Consider the following 20,250-nt stretch of genomic DNA (forward strand, 5'->3'; position numbering starts at 1 on the left):
GGAAGAGAAAAGTAATACCCAGAGAATGGACAAATGCAGTAATTATACATATATACAAGAAAGGAAACACAAGAGACTATAGGAACTATAGAGGTATATCACTACTATGTGTAGCAGCAAAAGTATACGAAACCATAATAGAAAGGGAAATTAGAAAAGAAATAGAACATAAATTAGAGGACGTACAAAGTGGATTCAGGAAAGGACACAACACACAAGACCATATATTCACCATGCAACAAGTAATAGGAAAAGTCTTAAAGAAAAATAAAGAAATATATCTGAGCTTTATAGACATGGAAAAAGCATTTTACTCAGTCAAAAGAAAAGATATAATGGGAAAGCCTAAAGAAGAAACAAGTAAGTGAAGAACTGATAGAAGCAACAAAGAGTATATACATGAAAACAAAAAATACAGTAAGAATGTTAAATATACAGTCAGAACCATTTGAAACAACTCAAGGAGTTAGACAAGAGGGAAGTCTCAGCCCAGTGCTATTCATAAATGTAATAGATGAGATAGTGAAAGAATGTAAGAAAACATTCAAGAAATACTGCATCGGTTGGAACAGAATGCAAATGATAAATGTTGAGATGTGTATATTTGCAGACGACATAGTATTAATTGCGGAAACTTCAGAAAAACTGAAATACAACTTAGAGAAATGGAACCTAGAAGCAAGCAAATACAACTTAAACGTAAACAAAGATAAGACTCAGATAATGAAAATAACAAGGAAACAAGGGACGGAAGATCAAATAGAAGTAATGACAGACCAACAAAAAATAATACAGACAAATTCATACAAATACTTAGGAACAGTAATCAACAACAAAGGAGACATCGAGGACGATCTTAACAACAGAATGGAAAACTATTCCAAGCACTAAATACAGGATTCCTTAATAACAAAGAAATATCAACAAAGACCTAGATGACAATATACAAAACAATATATAGACCTACAGTGACATATGGAGCAGAAAATTGGATATTAAACAAAAGACGTTAGAGCAGAATTCAGACAGCAGAGATGAAATACCTCAGAAGAACGATCGTAGTAAAAAGAACTGATAGAATCAGAAATAAAGAAATAAGAGAAAGACTCAAAATCAAACCGATACTCGACTCAATCAAGGAGAAAAAATTGACATGATTCAGACATCTAACCCGGATGGACAATAATAGACAAGTAAAAAGAGTGTGGGACGCCAAACCAATAGGGAAGAACAGAAGAGGAAGACCCATTAAAGAATGGAACAGTGACATCTCGCAGATACTGCAGAGTAAGGGTAAGACTTGGCAGGAAGCAACACAGATGGCATACAATAGGAAGGAATGGAGAAAGTTCGTTAAGATCTAGGACACCTCAAAAGACTGTCAAATATTGTAATTGAATGAATTGTATTATAAACGGCCCAACACCGAAACGTACAAATGGGACTACTGATTAAGTAAGTAAGTATAATGCAGTTTATTATTTTTATTGGAAATAAGGCACAATGTGACTTTAAAATAAGCTTATTTTGATGTTTATATTTTTATATATTAGAATTTTATTTATATAAAACGATTTCCGAAGTGGAAATCCAAATGTTAAATAACACTTATTGCAAAGTAAAATTGTGACATATTCCCGATAAAAACAGTAAGCTGCCATTTAAATTAATTTTGTCCAAATTTTATTATCTTAGAACATTGTTCAAATGCTAAAAAGACAACAGGTCAAATAAAACCAATAAGTTTGGCAACGTTGAATTTCCCCTTTTTTATTATTTCCACTCATGTATTTTCAGCGATATTTAAAGGGCGGACCTAATATACTTCTCTCTTTTTAAACAGGTGTTTCTCACTCCATCTCACGTAAGTTCCATGCCGACCATAAACTTTTACCTACACTAGTTAGATAAATAAACATGTGTAAAGACTCTAGACAAGGTTGTTTTAAAATATTTATTGTTTAATAAAAATATCCATATTGAACAATTCTAGACGCATTTTCTGTTTAGATCCGGTACAATGTTTGTGAATCACAGAAAGTACCACAATATACAGACAGCACTTGTTAGTGATTGTAAAAAATGTAGGTCCAAATAATCACACAGAAATACTATTTTACACTTACATAAAATCTAAAGTATAGTTATGAAATGAGAAGGCACCATTTTAACATACAACTATGATAAACTTTTCACGAAGATAATTTTGTATGAGGCGTGTTTGTAAAAAAATACAAACTCTCAGTCAGAAGAAAAACACTTTACTGTATTTATAAAACTGTCAGTAAGTATGAAAAAAAAATTATTTTTTTATTAATTCAAGGATAAAACATGTGCGATCACAATCAGAAACCAGGTGCGGGTAAAAGAATCTCTATTGGGATTATAATTCCTGATTGCACGATAACATTGTAGACTGTGTAGAAATGAAGTAGATGAAAATTGAGTTACGATTAAAAAGAGCTCTTTGTCCAAACAAGAAAGTGAATTTAAATGATTAACAGCAAAGAGTAAATATCCGACAATTGACAGGTCTTAAGAGAATGATAAATATTGAGGCTGAATATATTTATTTTATATACATTTTCTTAAATCAGTATAAATTTTCAAACCTCAAAGGAAGTTTTCTATCCCGATTACATATGATTAAAATATATTTTTGAGTGTTACCAACAAAACGTGTTATGTAATTGACATGAGGATAGCCAAGAAAGAAGGGTCACAAATATTTTCTCAATCAGTTTACTACATATGTATTCTCCGCACAATTGAAGAGTTTATTCCTTAAAATAAATTAAGTAACTATAGTTATATAAATTACAGTAATTATGATAAAAAAAACCATTTGATAATCAACTAGTCAAATTTAATGGAATTAATAGAAGTATCGATAGTGCCTCCCCGGTAGGATCCCCGCTTCTTTTTCGTTTTCTCATGTCTGAAAGATTTTCCGCGAGTATGTTTCAAATCATAATTTGCCTTCTCGCCCCAGGATCCTCTTGCATTACACTAAAAAAAAACAAAAATAAAAATTTAGAAAAAAAATTAAAAAAAAAAAAAAAAATAGAAATTATTATTAGAATTTTTATAACAACTATATAATCTGTCCGTAAATTGTATCCATACGAAGCCTGTTTTCAATGAAAACTGGTATTTTCAAAGGGTTACATATTCGCAAAAAAGTAGGTGTTTGGATATTGGTACACATTTCCCCAACATGCTAGCATTACCAGCCATTTTGCATTTGTAGTTTGTTTTGATATGATATAAAGGTTTTTGACGTATTTGATGCGCTTGGCAATTATGTGTGAAAAATACAATTCAATGCTCCTACTCGCTCCCGTTGGAAGATCGTTTAAATTAAATTTTCTTGAAATACTATGAGGCAATAAGTAGTATAGTAGGGTTATCCTGTCATAATATGTACCAAAATTTCGTTTTGCATCGATAACATTTAGCTGACAAAATTTTCACCACACCATAATAGTAACCTCATGCAACAAATGCTCATTCCCTTCAAGAAGAAAGAATGTTCCCCAACAACTAGAAGAATCTTTCGTGTATACTAAATATAATATAGTCATAATCATTTTAGGATTAGGCATTACGCAAGAAAATGCAACGTTGTTGACTTATTCAGATGATAGCGGGGGTATGTGTGTATATTTACATTTTAATAATGTTTTAACAATTTTCTAATATTATTTTGTATATTCCCAGAGTTAAAAGAAATATTTAATACACGGTACCGTCAAGTCTATGACTGGTGTTATTTTATAAAGCCGACTGCAGGAATATAATTAGGTCTCAGTCTCACTGGATTATGGGCGAAGTGACCTCAAAATTAAAAGAAAACGATATATGCCCATGTTCTGCGAAAAAGATTTCAATATGAATAGATCTATTTCCAGTAATTCTCCAATCTTGAAATCCGTATGGCGGCAGCGTCAAAGACAATTCAATAAATACTAGAAATTTAGATATGAAATATCTAAATTCTATCTCGAAATTCTAGAATTTTCGTAAGCAACGACTTCAGATAAGAAAGTTAGCTCGGCACAGTAGATTCATCCACTACTATAAAAAAAAAATTGAACTGTAGGCGGTACTGTAGACTAGCGCAGATCTTCATACTATGTTCTCTGTATTTTTAAAATTTAAATAATATATTTAAAATTAAATAAAGTAAATTTATTATTTATTTATTTTATATATTTTAAATAAATTCAATAGATTATTATGTTTGCTCCTAACGCAGCCTATTAACGAATGAACAAAGCATACGTTGTTTACTTATGACAATCCTCTAAAATTCAGACCAAACATTAAAAGGATGTGTCAAGTGACCCCCATTTATATTTAAAAAAAATTGTAGCTGTGGCTGTCACCTGATGGTGGTTCGTCGAAATACCGAAACTTTAGACACCGTTAGATATTAGACAGTTTAAAAATCGACGTGAATTTGTTTTATCTTTAAAATAAACGAGTTGACAGGGGGCCAAGACTTTATCTTCTCACTCTGTAATAAAAGTATCTAAATAATCTTATTTTTGTTATCTTCATTAGGGATTTTTTTAGTTTTTGTCAGTGCAAAAAGGAACATTTCTGTGTGAACGCAAACTCAAATTCCTTCCCACGTTTTCTCAATTTTGACATTGTTTTGCTGAATTTGTTAATGTATCTTCATGCATTCCGACAGCGTGTCCACTTTTTAGTGTTTTATATATCTCATTATTACTCTAAAAGAATTCACTCAAAATGACGTTTGCATTATATTGATTCCAGGCACTGTACAGCATATGCTGAAGTTTTTATTTTGTAGCTTATATTGTTAGTCAGATATATTTTTTCTTACAATTTACACTTTTCATGAATTAAAATTTTGCTTCTTTGCTAATAATTAATCAACTTATATAACGAAATTCTGTCTTAAATAATACTTACATTTAACATAAAAATCCGTCCATTTAATCGTCGAAAGTAATTTTCTTATTTTCTGCAGACTTAGGACCAAAATTGTCTCTCTCATTGAAATTGTTACCGAAACCACCTCCCCTGCCGTTCTTATCACCTCTGAACCCTCCTCTTCCGCCCCTATCGTTACTGAACCTCCCACCTCTACTGCCCGTATCATTATCGCCAAACGATTTTCTAAAGTTACCCCTACCGACTCCTCTATCGCTACCGCCGAATGAATTTCTGAATGTTTCGCCATCGCTTCTACCGCGGTACCCTTTACCTCCGCGATATCCACCACCACGATTATTTCCTCCTCCCCAGCTATTTCTGTCACCGCCGTCAGAACTTCTATTGTTGAATCCACCACGGAAGCTACCCCGGCCTCCCCTCCCTCTACCACCACGGCTGCCGAACGAATTTCTATCGCCCTGTATATAATAATTTTAAACGTTCAAAGAGAGAGACGGGAATTGGAATGGAAAACGCAGCAATAATATGAAAAAGAAAAAACATGTAAGTACAACAGAAATGGCAAACTATATTGAAAGGATAATGTAATGTGCAAATCTCATTTGGCCTTCCGTTTTTAGTTTTTGATTATTTAAGGTACTAAATAAATGCATTAACAATAGTCAAATGATAAACTAATTTTTTTTACTTTATATATTTACAAATAGTGAAATATATCTCTGATATCCAGACTCAAAAATTAATTAAATGGAGATAGTGACAAAAATTGATTCATCAGCGTTTGCAACTGTTTGGGTTTATTAATGAAATAATGTTGATGTGATGCTTAAGGGTACGAATAAAGATTCTTTTGATCATAGTTCCACAAATAAGTTTAGAGAAGCACAAAAGGCCATGGAATGGTAAAAAGATATTGTTATCGAAAGAATAATCACTCTTAAGTAAAAGTGAAAGGGGCATTTGGTGATGGCGCAAATAAACGTTGACTAAGGGCCATGTTATACGAGCGTTAATGTCGTCGCGTTAATGACGCGGAAAGCAGGGCGTATAATTTCTAAGTTATACGTGCCTTTAGTTGCGTCGCGTTGTCAGCGCTACGTATAACTTGATGGGCGCTATGAGCAACGCATGAACTATGCGCAACTAAAGCGACCGGCCGCGTTAACGACACTTGCCGTCGGGATAATGTAGATTCGCTGAGGGCAATGTCGTTCGTATAATTTACTCCATGTTAGTGCCATTGTCCGGTTGGGCCGACGTTAACGCGGTGTTGCTATCGACATTAGCGCTCGTATTACAGGGCTCTACAATTATGGAATGGAGCGAAAGACAAACAGAACCTAAACTACTCAAAACACAGTAAGCTTAATACACAAATGATATTTGATTTAAAATTTTAGAATTCAAGCCGAGAATTAGGTCGCAGGAAAGTCAAACGAAAAACCACATGCTTTAATTATATGATTTATGATTAAATGTATAAAGACTAAAGAGTGTGAGAAGCTACAGGAGCTGAATTAAAATTTAATATTTCAAATTCAAAGAAAATATATGTAGAAAACAGCGTCAAAAGTAACAAGGGAAATGATAGATAATAATACAATTTAAAAAAAACACTCAAAAATGTAATTAGCAGAAATGGTAGAACATAGCCTAAATCAAAAAGATTAGTTAACACACAGTGCGGCCTAGATGCGGCCTTACATGAATCAGAAAGTGAGCCTTACACGATACCTCTGGTATAGAAAATTAGACATAAAGAAAAACTACATAACCCAACCTAACCGAAATGAATTTGGAAACACACAACAGAAAAAAGTTTAACACATCCAAAACATCAAAGAAAATTTCTACCACAGAGGTATGAGAAATTTCTTCAAAGAAGCAAATAAATAGGTAATAGCTGCTTTTATTTTTAATACGGTTTCCTTACACTAACCTGAACTTATGTATCACATTGCAAATATTTTTGTTTAATAAAAAGAAAAGGCTTAATAATATGAGGTCAAGAAGAAGACCTACTGTCTCACAAATTCAAAAGGATTCTTCCTTGTACCAAGAGAAACCTATGTACTCAGTTTTAAGGTTCTAGGCTTTTTCTTCCAGAAACAGAAATGCATAATATGAGAAGAAGAAATGCATAATAATTTCTAGTGATGATGATAATATCATCATCACTGGCTCGACAACTCATTTTAGATCTTGGCCTCTGCATGATTCTTATCAGTTTCCTACTCTTTTTTCCCCATTTTTTAGTTTTAAAGATTTTATATAATTTTCTATTTGTTCTATGTATATCAGCTTCGATTTTCCTCTTTTTCTTTTTCATACTGGCACCTCTTTGCTTATTTTGTTTGGTATTTCAACCTCTTCTCCCTTCTTCCATTCTTTCCACATGTCCCATCCAACGCAGCCGTCCTATTTTAATGAATGGTACGATATCGGGATCCTGGTATATTTTGTATAGTTCAAAGTTGTATCTTCTTCACCAAATTCCATTTTCTTTTGTGCAACTGTATATGTGTCGCAATACTTTTGTACTCCTAAGTTTTTGTATATTCGGTATTTTGTTTTTCTTGCAACGTTATCTGATCGTAATTGCCTAATTAAACCATGTTAACATTTATCAATGAATATTCGCCTCTTTATTTCTTCTGCAACGTTTTTATCAGACATAAGTGTGTAAAGTTTTTTACCCCCTTAATGTTGTATTCTATCGTTAGTTTTGGTAGCTGCCTGATTTCTGCGTTTTTACTTGCATGCATTTTGTGCAGTTCGTTCTATTTGATTGAATGCCTGTATCATTTCTCTTCTTGACCTTGGGATTATGTCAACATCATTTGCAAATGATAGTATTTGCACACTTTTACTATTGTTCCTATGAGAAGACCTATTGACTTGAATCTATATAAAGAGTATTCCTTTAAGAATGAAGGGATATATGAGAAGGAGGACTGTTGACTCGCAAATTAAATAGGGTTCTTCCTCAAGTAATAGAAACCGATGTGCCAAGTTTCCAAGACTCAAACTTTTACTTAAGATCTCTAAAGACAGACAGACAAAGATACAATTTTAATACGGTTCTGTCGAGTTCTTAATAAATAAAAACTACAAATTATCCGAGAATTAGAATGGGAATGGCAAATTTATTTTGTAACATTTATCTGAAAGCAGTTGCAATATATAAGCTTTGTTCCAATCACACAACCAATATTCAAAAGTCTATTAGAAACTGATTTTCTAGCAAATGTTTGCTCTTTTCACGTAGATATCGATTAAGATGATATAAATTTACATTTTTAATAGTTTTTTTTTTTATAATTTTCTATGTTTAGACAAAATCTAATATTAATAACTAATTTATTGAATTACTTTTTGTTGGAAATAATCTATATGTGTAAAATACTGTTTATAAATGTCTTTCAATTGGATGCTCGCCATGCCAGTTGCACTTTCCATGAGATTTGCACTTTACCTTAGCTTCAAATGAGTTATCTTTTAATCGTGGATCAACGAATATCTCCTCATCCTTGACACGACGGAATGGAATATTTCTTTGCTAAATAAAAAAAGGGAACATTTTTTAAATTTTGATGATCAAATTGTTAGTAGTAGCTTATAGTTTTTATTTAAAGAAGCTGTTGGCGTGCAATTGTACGAAGGTTGCTGCTTTCATTTTGGAATCGAAGTAAAAAAAATTAAATTAAAAATGTTTTTTTTTTTCAAAATATTCAGTTTCATGCTACATACTTTTGCAAACAAGTAAGTAAACCAATTGTAAAAAGTATTTTTCTAGTCAGAAGATGGTATAAGCAAAAATGTCCTTTTAAAACGTTTCAACCACTTTGACTTTAAATAATGTCAATTAAAATTATTAGGTCTTAAGTGCCAAGGAACTTTGCGGAGGATGAATCATTGATTTCACCTTTTCAATGGTCCAAAAGTTCCGTGCTTGTTGAGATGTACGAAATATTGCACTGTCTTCCAGTCAACAAATCTACAGTAATGACATAAATGACATAGGTGCAGCCTATACCATATTCTCAGTTGATGTTGACGTGTTTATTTGGTTTTACTTTATTCACATGTGTCCTATACATAGGATGTTCCCTGCCAGCCATTGAGACGCGCAGTGTTTGGGTTAAGTATGATCTTCACGAAACTCATGATTAAGTCTACAATGCCAAATATAATTTCTTGATAACACCAAAACATTCTGACATGGAATCAGTAACCGTCGTACAACGCCTGATTAAAAATTAAAGAAAAATGTAGTTGAAAAAAAGAAGTATTAAAAATACATGAAATAATATGCGTAATAATCAAACGAGCTGTAAGAAATTGTGAAAATTTGGTTTTTCTGGGTCTTAGGTATAAATGATAAATATAGAACTAATGATTTTAGGTAGCGTTAAAATTGGTTTAGGTACAGTTGAGTCTAAATTAGTAGGTAAAGTTTGTGCTGTAAATGTGCCAAATACAGTTAAGTGTAAGATGGAGAACAGTGTGACAAACGAAATGGAAATAAGATTTTTCCGGCTACATTTTTCTGGACTGAACAAGTTATATATTCGGGTAATTGTAATATTTGAGAAAACAGGAAAAATATGTGAAATACTTGTAGGAGACGTATTATGTATATGGGCTAAAGAATTTATATTTTGAAATATTATCTAATAAATATTGTTCTGAAAACATGTATTAATTAAACGTTATTATTCCCTTTTTTATGATAAAATTTCTGAATGTGAAAAATTAATTAATTTTTACCCATAATTTCATTGAGTTAATAAATTATTTCCATTCAAAAAGTTCTTACAGCTCATTGGATAGATAGTGGTCGGATTAAGGAAAACTGGAAGACAGAAAGGCAGGACACAATTTATTTTCGCCATATACCTTAAATGCCAGACAATAGAAACAACTTTGCCACCTTTACCTGTCATACCAATACCTACCTGTATTGGTATTACAAATCTTAGCCGTTTGTATATAGTTAACACGGATAAAAATTGTTTCTTAATATGGTTCTGAAGTTATTTTCTTCCTAAGGCTTTTTACAAAGATTCCTGCCTTTCTATCTTATTTTTGTATTCCTAACTATTTTAACCACTTTCAACTATACAGTTTCCAATTTTGTAAATATATTCCAGTTTTAAAAGGGAAATATCACAATTTTAACGTTTTTAAAAGATGAAGAACACATTATTTGTTATATAATATATATAGTGAAAATGTTTACTAAACAGTATAATGTTTACTAATAAAAAACTAAACAAAAACTTTTGTTTAAAATATCATCTCCATTTAATATTCTAGTCTATTACAGAAAAAATGGCCATATTTTACAAAACTGTTAAGATAAATGATAGGTATCAAGTGTGTATAAGCTTCTATTCGTAATAACCCCTATAAAAAGATATCAGACTATGTGTCATATATAGATAATGAAATATTTTCCTTATTTAATACCTATCTATTCAGCTTCTTTATATTCTTTTAAGTATGAATCTCACATGATTTGAAGAAATCTCGTTAATTAAATATTTTGGAAGTTTGTAGATATTGTTACGATAAATATTATGGCGCACAAAACTGTAAACATGTTTTTCTAATAAGTATTTTCCGTTTTTCTAATAAGAATTCCGTTCTAATGGGGAAGGTCATCGATCGTTCTAGATAACGGCATTATATATATATATATATATATATATATATATATATATATATATATATATATATATATATATATATATATATATATATATATATATATATATATGAACAGTTAGTTTTTGAACATCGCGTCGAGTTTTTAAAATGTAACGCACGTAGATAAATTATATAATTATTAGTGTAATATAAATTAGTTATATTGTACAAATAAAGACTTTAAATAAACTTATAAGTATTATAAGTGTAGAACCTTTGATAATAAATAAAAAACAATAAATTAGATTAATAATAATACAACAATATCTTACTAAAACCTCATTATTATTTTAAAACAAATAAAACTGCGAAGAATAGGAAAACATGACTTAATAAAATGGATACATGAATACTAACCTTGTCATTTCCATCAAAACTTTTATTGTGACCCACTTTAACAAAATTGTCATACTTGGGTTTTTTTATTTTAAGTTCACTTTCTTCATTCTCATCTTCATGTTGTACACTTCGTTGCTTTTGTAGTTTTGGGGCGGTGTTTGTTTCTTCCTCTTCGTCATCATCAGATGACTCTTTTTTAACAGGCTGAAACATAAACACATAAGTTTTTTGTCGCTATCTGCATGTGAAAGAAATAGGGCACTGAAAGAAGGGCCTGAGAAGAACCATATCAACTGTTGTTCTTTCTCTTATTTTTCCTTTGTGTAATAGATATAACTTTAACAGTTTCCTGTTTTGTTTGTTTTAGTAATTTGCTAAAACGGGTAGGCTATAAACTACAACAGTTTAAATATTTTTAATAGATATGTATACATTTTTTGCCAACTACCCTTAATGTAATTTAAATCCATGTAGCCATCTAATATTGAATTAGGCATCTAATATTGTTATATTTCTCTCGCATTTTTGAACTGTTCAAACGCAGATATTTACACCCGCTACGTCTTGAGGGGAACATTTTTGTCAGTCAGTCAACTAGTAACATCGGTCGAGTGCATACCAGATGAGGTAGTACCTTCGCTTTCGTATTGTTTTGGCTCTCTAAATTGTGGTATTACCGGCCTCGTAGAATTAAGTAAATTGTTTAGTGCTACTGTACTGTCAGTAATAAAGTATTATAGTGTACCAAGTTATGGATATTGATTTAATTATTGAACCAGCCCTCGGAAGACAACAAAAGTCTAAATTAAGTTTAGATACGGACATATCTTCTGTTCGTACTCTATTTGTGTAATAGTAAGGTTGTGTTTGACTAAGCTATATACAAGTCGGTCCTACTCGAGCACGGATATATTATAATTGGTTACAACAGTGAAGAAAAAAGTAAGATAAACGCGGCCGGTAAATACATAAAGTTTATCATAGCTAGTTTGCTCTCTCTCACTCTTGGTGTGTTCGTTCTGATTTATTGATAATTATTGACATTTAATTGAGTAATTCGAGACTTTAACGTGCATAAAAAGGTAAGAGAAATTACAGGCAAATGTAAAAACAGAAGAGTAAGTAAACTTGTTAATGACAACGGAGGGGTAATCGTGGACACAGAGAGTATTGATAATACCTGGAAAAATTACTGGGAGAATCAAAAATAAATACCAACGTAAACAGGACCAACTATACTAGTGGCAGAAATAAGAGCAGCCATAATATCGCTAAAAGAAGGGAGAGCTCCAGGACCAGACAGAGTACAGTCTGAATTTTTTAAAATTCTTGATGAATTTTTAACAATACTATGTAAAATCTTCAATAATATCTATGACACAGACAATATTCCAAAAGATTGGCTAGTTTCAGAATTTATTAAGTTACCAAAGAAACAGGGAGCAAAAAAGTGCGGACAACATAGGCTAATACGTCTAATGAGCCATACACAAGAAATTTTTTCTTAAAATTATCTTCTAAATGTGCCTATCTTCTAGAGTTGTTGGCGACCACATTGACCCATAATAGAATAATTCACAGCAGCTCGAAATAGATCAGTTGACGATAGACCAGTCCATTTCCTAAGATTGGCCAGCCAGGATATATGTCTACGTCCAGGGCCTCTCTTACCCACAATCTTGCCCTGTAGAATCAACTGTAGAAGTCGGTATTTATCATTACGCATGATGTGGCCGAAGTAAGCCAATTTTCTGTTTTTTATGGTGTTATTAATTTCTTTGTCTTTTCTTAGCCTCTGGAGAATAATTATGTTACTTGTGTGGTGTATATATGAGACCGTCAACATATGTCGGTAGCACCACATTTCAAATACCTCCAATCGTTTTATGGCATCTGTAAGGCTAGAGGAGGACACTAAAGACATAACATCTAAGAATTCTTATGCGTATATTGATATTTAAAGATAAGTTGCAGAGAATCCTCCTAAGGCTATTGAAAGAGCACTCACTTAAAGCATGGGTGTATGTTACCTGAAGTAAAATTTAATTAAAATATTAAACATCAAATAATAATAATAACATTATGTACAATCTTTGGTAACTTTATATATTTTTTAAAAGGTTTTTACCCTAATATTTTGGTGGCTCAGGCATTTTAACCTGTATCTTTAACCTGATGATGGAACTGTTGTTCCGAAAACGTTCGTGTTTTTGATGTAGCCCTTTTAAGGGTTTTTTAAATATATACCCATTTACAAAGATTTAACCTCATTTTTTAAAAAGTCCAAAAAGTGTTTCGTGATATAAAATATATGTATATATATTGTAGACACTTTTATTGAAAGTCTTTCAATAAAAGAGTCTAAAATATATTAGTGTTTGAATCTATATTATATATACAGTGATGAGTGTCTTACCACCCGGCTTTTTAACGTAAGAGATAGAAAACACAGTTACCTTGTGAAATAAAAAGAGATGAAACTCGTAGAGGTGGGAAATAATCGGTAGAAACCTATAATTTACATTACATTACATTACCACTATCGATAGTCTCACACCTTTGGACGTTAGCTTCGAGCTAAATCACCTCGGTCATAATTATTATGTGTGACGTATTTCCATTTTTTAATTTCACATAAAGTAAAAACTGATTGACCACAATAAAGCAAAAATGTGAATAAAATAATTTAATTAATAGTAATTATTTAATCTAAAGTTTTAAATTATTAACCAAGAATAATTTCTACTATGATGTGAGGAGTTTCATACACTCTTGTCACGGAATAATCACAATCCTTCGTGGATTAGTGGTAAGAATTCGACACAGACGTCGCAGACGATTAGAGTTCAAAACCCACATGTGGTTTTCTTTTTTTTTTAATAATTTGAAATTATGCAGAGATCGTTTTGCTTTGAATCGCTAAACATTTATGTCAGTCGTTACTAGTATTAGAAGTGTTTAAAGTTAAACATAAATATCTTATTGAAAAAAAAAAGTATCGTCGTACTTTCGAAAATAAAGTAAAAATTCTTCAAAATTAAAAGAACGTTTAAAGAATGTTTAAATAAGTAAAAATTCTACAAAAATAAAAAAAAATATTGTAAATAAACGTATTTACAATATGTTCAAATAAGCCTTCATTAGCAGCACAATAACCCAAACTGTCACTAAAGAAATATAAAAGTTTGATGGATCAGAGTTTAAGTCACGATGTTCTCATGCAGGCGCTCAGGGTTCAAATCCCACATGAAGGTTTTACTTTTTTAAAAATTTGAAATTATGCAGATATATCGTTTTGCTTTAAATCACTAGACATTTATTTCAGTTTTTATTAGAAGTGTTTATAGTAAAACATGAAAATCTTATTGAAAAAACAATGTCGTACTTTCGAAAATACAGTAATAATTCTTCAAACATAAAAGAACGTTCTAAATAAATGTACTTCCAAAAATATTTAAATAGGTAGAAATTCTATAAAAATAAAAAAAAATGATTCTAATGAAATGTATTTACAATAAATGTTCGAATAAGCCTCCATTAGCAGCAGAACAATAACCCAATCTATTATAAAAGTTTCGTCTAACATTAGTTAATGTTTCTGGACTAATACCTCTCATTGAATCAGAGATCTTTTCTCTTAATTCTTGGAGAGAATTAGGCCTATCGTCTTCAATTCCATATAGCTTGGACTTGATGTATCCCCACATAAAAAAATCACAAGGTGCAAGATCAGGTGATCTTGCAGGCCAAAAAATATCTCCGTTGCACTTAGTTCCAAATCTGGATTTACCTCCCTTCGTCTACGAACTCCTCTTGGAGTGAACACGGATCCATAAGTAAAAAAATTACGTATAATAGACTGAATTGTTGATCGTGTTGGAGCCGGCCTAATTGGAAACATATTTACAAATTGTTGTCTAATCATGTTGTCTGATAATCCATTCACATGCCAGGCAACAATTTGCACTTTTTCCTCGACCGTTAAAACCATTTTCACGAATTGTTTTTTCAATAAAAAGTTTCTGTTTACCGTGCAAAAACACTTCTCGGTATGTTATTATTTTTGATGGCTTGATGATTTGGTTAGCTGTAAAGCAGGCAGCTGTTCGCGCGCATCCATTACAATGTTGTTAATTGTTTTGAAAATCATTACCTATACAGAGGAATTGATATAACACTGCGAATTTAGTGATGGATTTGGAATTAAACAGTCTTAACCGGATTATTTTGCAATCACAACTGAAGGCTGTAAAACTGAAATTGAATTTGAATTATTTTGTATTTCTATTTTTTAACATTGGAATAAGAATAAATTGTAAATAATGAGTTTTTCGAAAACTTTTTACCTAATATGTATCATATTTTCTATTATTTTTTGATTGATTAAAACAAACATTTTATCCTTGGTGTGAATTGAACCTCAATCTTCTTGTCACTAGACCACGTCTCTAACTATTACGCCAATTCCACATACAATAATTGTTTTCGGATCGAAAATACCTACCTTTAGTTTAATCAAATATTTCAGTTAAGTTATTTTTATTATTAAATAAACTTAAAGATTTATAATTTAAAATCGCTAATAATTAATGTTTTTTACTATAATATATCTTAATTTATTCAATATTTATTCTAACATCAGAAATTATTAAAATAAAATATTTTCGAGGTCATCCGTATAATTATGACTGAAGTGAAATAGCCACGTCAAGAACTAGCTTTATCTCATACTATCTCACAACTTAATCTGTCTTCTATCCTTTCCGTTATTTTGCCGGGTGGTAAGACACTCATCACTGTATATATATATATATATATATATATATATATATATATATATATATATATATATATATATATATATATGCAGTGAACAGCTAAATTATGGAATATCATTATGTCGAGAACCGTCAAGTTTTGAGGGAAATCACGAAACAGGTCGATAATACCCATCTTATAACGTACATGGAGTAGGGATGACGTCACCGGTGTGGGTATAGTGACATAACCGTTAATTCTTTTAAATAGAAATTGGTATAATGCGACACCTAATTTGAAGGAGAATTTAATTCTCTATTTAACGACATTACATTTTTAACTAAAATATTTTTTTAAGGGTACAAAAACAATTCTTTTTTAATTTAAATTCAACTAAATTACAACTAATGATTTAATTCATAAAGTACTTTAAAGTAACCAAATTATGCATAATAATTATTTTAAATTAAATGTTCAAAATGCCATCCATCGGTTCCTGCCATGACTTTCTGAAGTAAATACTTAAAAGAGCAAAAATAAGTAAAAATAATAATGGACACAAAAAGTTATCTCATAAACACTGAAACTTTTGTCAAATGTTAATTCAAGCAAGTGATAGTGGCATAGTTACTGTAATATTTATTGACATAAATGTTTTGATTTTGTGAATTCTCATCAGTTGTCAATTGTAATTTTTTACTTTTGAATACTAATGAGAAACACAACGCATAGAAATATTAATTCTTAGCGGATGCGGAGATAAAAAAAAACACAGAACGAGGTATGCAATTTATTCAACGCAAAATATCCAGACATACCCATCAGCCAATCAACAGTAAGTAAAATAGTCCGAAAATTTGGAAAAACTGGGCACAGTAAACATATTCCAAACGCTGGGCGTCCTAAAATTGAAGACAATGTTTAACTTGATATTTTATTAAATGTACATGACAATCCTCACAGTAGTTCAACACAAATGTGTGAATATGCTGGAGTCTCCCAACGATCGGTATTACTTATTAAAAAAATAGAAAAATAGCATCCCTACAAAATTCAACTACATCAGGAATTAAACAACGACGATCCCGATCGCCGGCTTCAATTTTCGGAAATTATGCAGGATTTATGTATCCGCAATCCACATTTCATCAATCAAATCATTTTTTCCGATGAAGCCACATTTTTTATACATTGTACCGTGAATCGTCAAAATTGCAGATATTGGAGTCAAGAAAACCCACATTGGATGACTGAGTCACACATGCAATATCCTCAGAAAGTAAATGTATGGGCAGGGATAATTAATGACAGAATCATTGGCCCTTTTTTCTTTGAATAAAATCTAACAGGAGTATGTTATTTAACTTTTTTGAGAAATCAACCTGTCCTTGCTAACATGTATCCAAATGCCAATAATCCAAATTTACCTAGTGAAAATATCTGGTTTCAACAAGATGAAGCCCCTTCGCATTACGCACGTGAAGTACGTCAATTTTTAAATCATTGCTTTTCCAGGAGGTGGATCGGAAGAGGAGGTTTTATAGAGTGGCCAGCAAGGTCGCCAGATCTAACACCTCTAGACTTTTTCCTGTATGGTTACATAAAATCAAAAGTTTATGTCAATAGACCCCAAAACTTACAGGACTTGAAAGATAGAATTAGGCATGAAATGAGTCTAATTACTCCAGAAGTCATCCGCAATGTACTTGATTAATGTGTCCGTAAATTCGCATATTGTCAAGAAACCGATGGATGGCATTTCGAACATTTAATTTAAAATCATTATTATGCATAATTTGGTTACTTTAAAGTACATTATGAATTAAATCATTAGTTGTAATTTGGTTGAATATAAATTCAAAAAAATTGTTTTTGTATCCTTAAAAAAATATTTTAGTTAAAAATGTAATGTCGAATTAAATTCTCGTTTAAATGAGGTATCGCATTATACCGGTTTCTATTTAAAAAAATTAACGATTACGTCACTACACCTACACCGGAGACATCATCCCTACTCCATGTAAATTATAACATGGATATTTTATAACAAAAATCAACCTGTTTCGGGATTTCCCTCAAAACTCGACGGTTCTCGAAATAATGATAATATGCCATAATTTAGCCGTTCACTGTATATATTGTTGATTCAAAACATGCACAAAGTTTAAATGACAGAGAAAAAGACGAATGAAAAAAAGGTTATTTCTACATGTTAAAAAAATTAAATAATGGAATTATATTCATATAAGGTTTTATTTATGTTGAATGACATGGACTTATTTCCGATGTATGGTGAATTGCGAAATTTAAAATATTAGGTAGAATTAAATGATGTATGAATAGAAAGTGTTTCGTTTCATAATTCAGGGAAAACCCGTTAGAGATTGTTTTTTAACCATAAAACAGCGATTAACCATATTCAGCTATTGTCTTGTAAAAAATGGGAAAGTTTAGAAATTTATGCAGATTCTATTGTTGGGTGTGTATGGAAAACACGAAAACTATAAATTTGATGATTTAGTTAAAACTAGGAATTGTTTGGCAGACACCCTGGAATCGCTACAAGAATTGGTAAATAGAATTAACGATTATTGCATTAGATACGGACTAAAAATAAATAAGAGAAAAACTAAATTTATGATTGTCTCAAAAACGCAACATGGAAATGAAAGATTAATGATAGAGCAAACCCAAATAGAAAAAGTAGAGACATATAAATATCTGGGAACCTGGGTTGATGACAAAAATGACCAAAGCAGAGAAATCAAAGTCCGAATTGAAACTGCAAGGCAAGCATTTGTGAAAATGAAGACAATGCTTACCAACAGAGACCTTCAGTTGCATCTCAGATTGAGGGCTCTAATATGTTACATATTTTCTATCTTACTATACGGAATGGAAGCTTGGACATTGAAGAAACAACACATAAGGAAAATAGAAGCGTTCGAAATGTGGTGTTACAGAAGAATATTAAAAATTCAGTGGGTTCAAAGGATTACCAATGCTGAGGTACTACGACGTCTAAATATGGAGTTAGAAATTATGAACAGCATAAAAAGAAGAAAACTAGAATATTTGGGTCACATAACCAGAGGAGAAAAATATGAGCTGCTGAGAATTATTATGCAAGGAAGGATCCAAGGAAGAAGAAGCATAGGAAGAAGACGCATCTCCTGGCTGAAGAACCTTAGAGAATGGTTTAACTGTAGTTCACTACAACTTTTCAGAGCAGCAGCCAACAAAGTGACCATAGCCGTTATGATATCCAACCTCCGATAGGAGATGGAACTTTAAGAAGAAGAAGGAATTGTTTGTTTGATATACTAAAAGATTATTGGTTGAAAATAGAAGGAGAAGTTGTATGTTGGATGGGATTTTCTGAAAGCTAAAAGGATCTGAAGCTAAAAATATTGAATGCTGACAAATTTGAACAGTAGAAGAAAATTTGAGTTTTGCGAATTGAAAGAAATTTTATTTTCGAAAGTATGTAATTACATTTGTCAATGTTATTGAATTTTATAAAACCAGTAACTGTATTTAAATCTAGAGTAAATTCCAATAGAGAAGGAGAGAGAGACATAAAGAGAAATAGTAAGAGAGAGAGAGAGAGAGAGAGAGAGAGAGAGAGATTTTAACCTAACAATAATTTCTTTTGTGTTATTTTCCACAGCAATTAAAATTATTTAAAAAATAGATACACTCCTATTACAGAACATTGAAACAAAGTATATAGAAAGAAAAACAAATATGGCACAGAAACATTTGTATTTACCTTTTTGAGTGTAGATGTGACAGAAACCTTTTTTAAGGCTCGCTTTTCATCTTCATCATCACTGTCATCTTCTGATGAACTTTCCTTTTTAGTAGAAGTATATTTTTTAGTTACAGGTTGTGGTTTGGAAGCAGCTTTCTTCGGTTCCTCTTCAGTTGAATCTTCAGAACTACTTACTTCTTTCTTTGTTGTAGATTTGTTTTGTGGAGCTGGAGCAAGTTTTTTGACTTCTGGTGTTTCTTCTTCACTGGATGTATCATCTGAACTGCTTTTTTTTTTTTGAACATATTTTTTCTGGGTTATAACAGATGCTGGTTTTTTGGGTATGGGTTTGCTTTCTTCTTCATCACTTGAATCTTCCGAACTGCTTTCTTCTACCTTTCTCGCCACATTAACAGGCTTTCTTGCAAGAGCAACTGCAGATTTTTTCATTGGTGGTTTTTCACCTGATGATTCTTCAGATGAACTACTTCCAACTTTCCTCTTCACACCTGTTTGAGCTGGTTCTGCTTTTACTGGTGTGGGATTTACAGTTTTCTTAGGCGCTTCTTCTTCTGATGAACTATCCTCACTACTACTTTCTCGTTTCTTTTGTGTTTTTGGTGGTAGAATTTTTATCGCTGTTGATTTTGTAACAGATTTCTTAACTGATTCATGCTCATCAGAGGAATCCTAAAATAAAGTTTAGCCATTATTATTATATTATACCATATTATACTTCTAATGGTATAACCAATTCT

At 31.5% G+C, this 20,250-nt stretch overlaps 1 protein-coding gene across 1 annotated transcript in view; it reads right to left on the reverse strand.

Annotated features, from left to right (window-relative positions):
- Positions 1–1,940: 1,940 nt before the first annotated feature.
- The window catches only part of LOC140441405 (uncharacterized), a 51,764-nt gene continuing 33,454 nt past the window's right edge, over positions 1,941–20,250 (reverse strand). The window contains 4 exon segments of the mRNA XM_072532117.1: positions 1,941–3,009; positions 8,405–8,488; positions 10,999–11,184; positions 19,511–20,182. Coding sequence (XP_072388218.1) covers positions 2,857–3,009; positions 8,405–8,488; positions 10,999–11,184; positions 19,511–20,182 — 1,095 coding nt within the window. The 3' untranslated portion in view covers positions 1,941–2,856.

Source organism: Diabrotica undecimpunctata, chromosome 5 (genome assembly GCF_040954645.1).
Source record: "Diabrotica undecimpunctata isolate CICGRU chromosome 5, icDiaUnde3, whole genome shotgun sequence".
Taxonomy (NCBI): domain Eukaryota; kingdom Metazoa; phylum Arthropoda; class Insecta; order Coleoptera; family Chrysomelidae; genus Diabrotica; species Diabrotica undecimpunctata.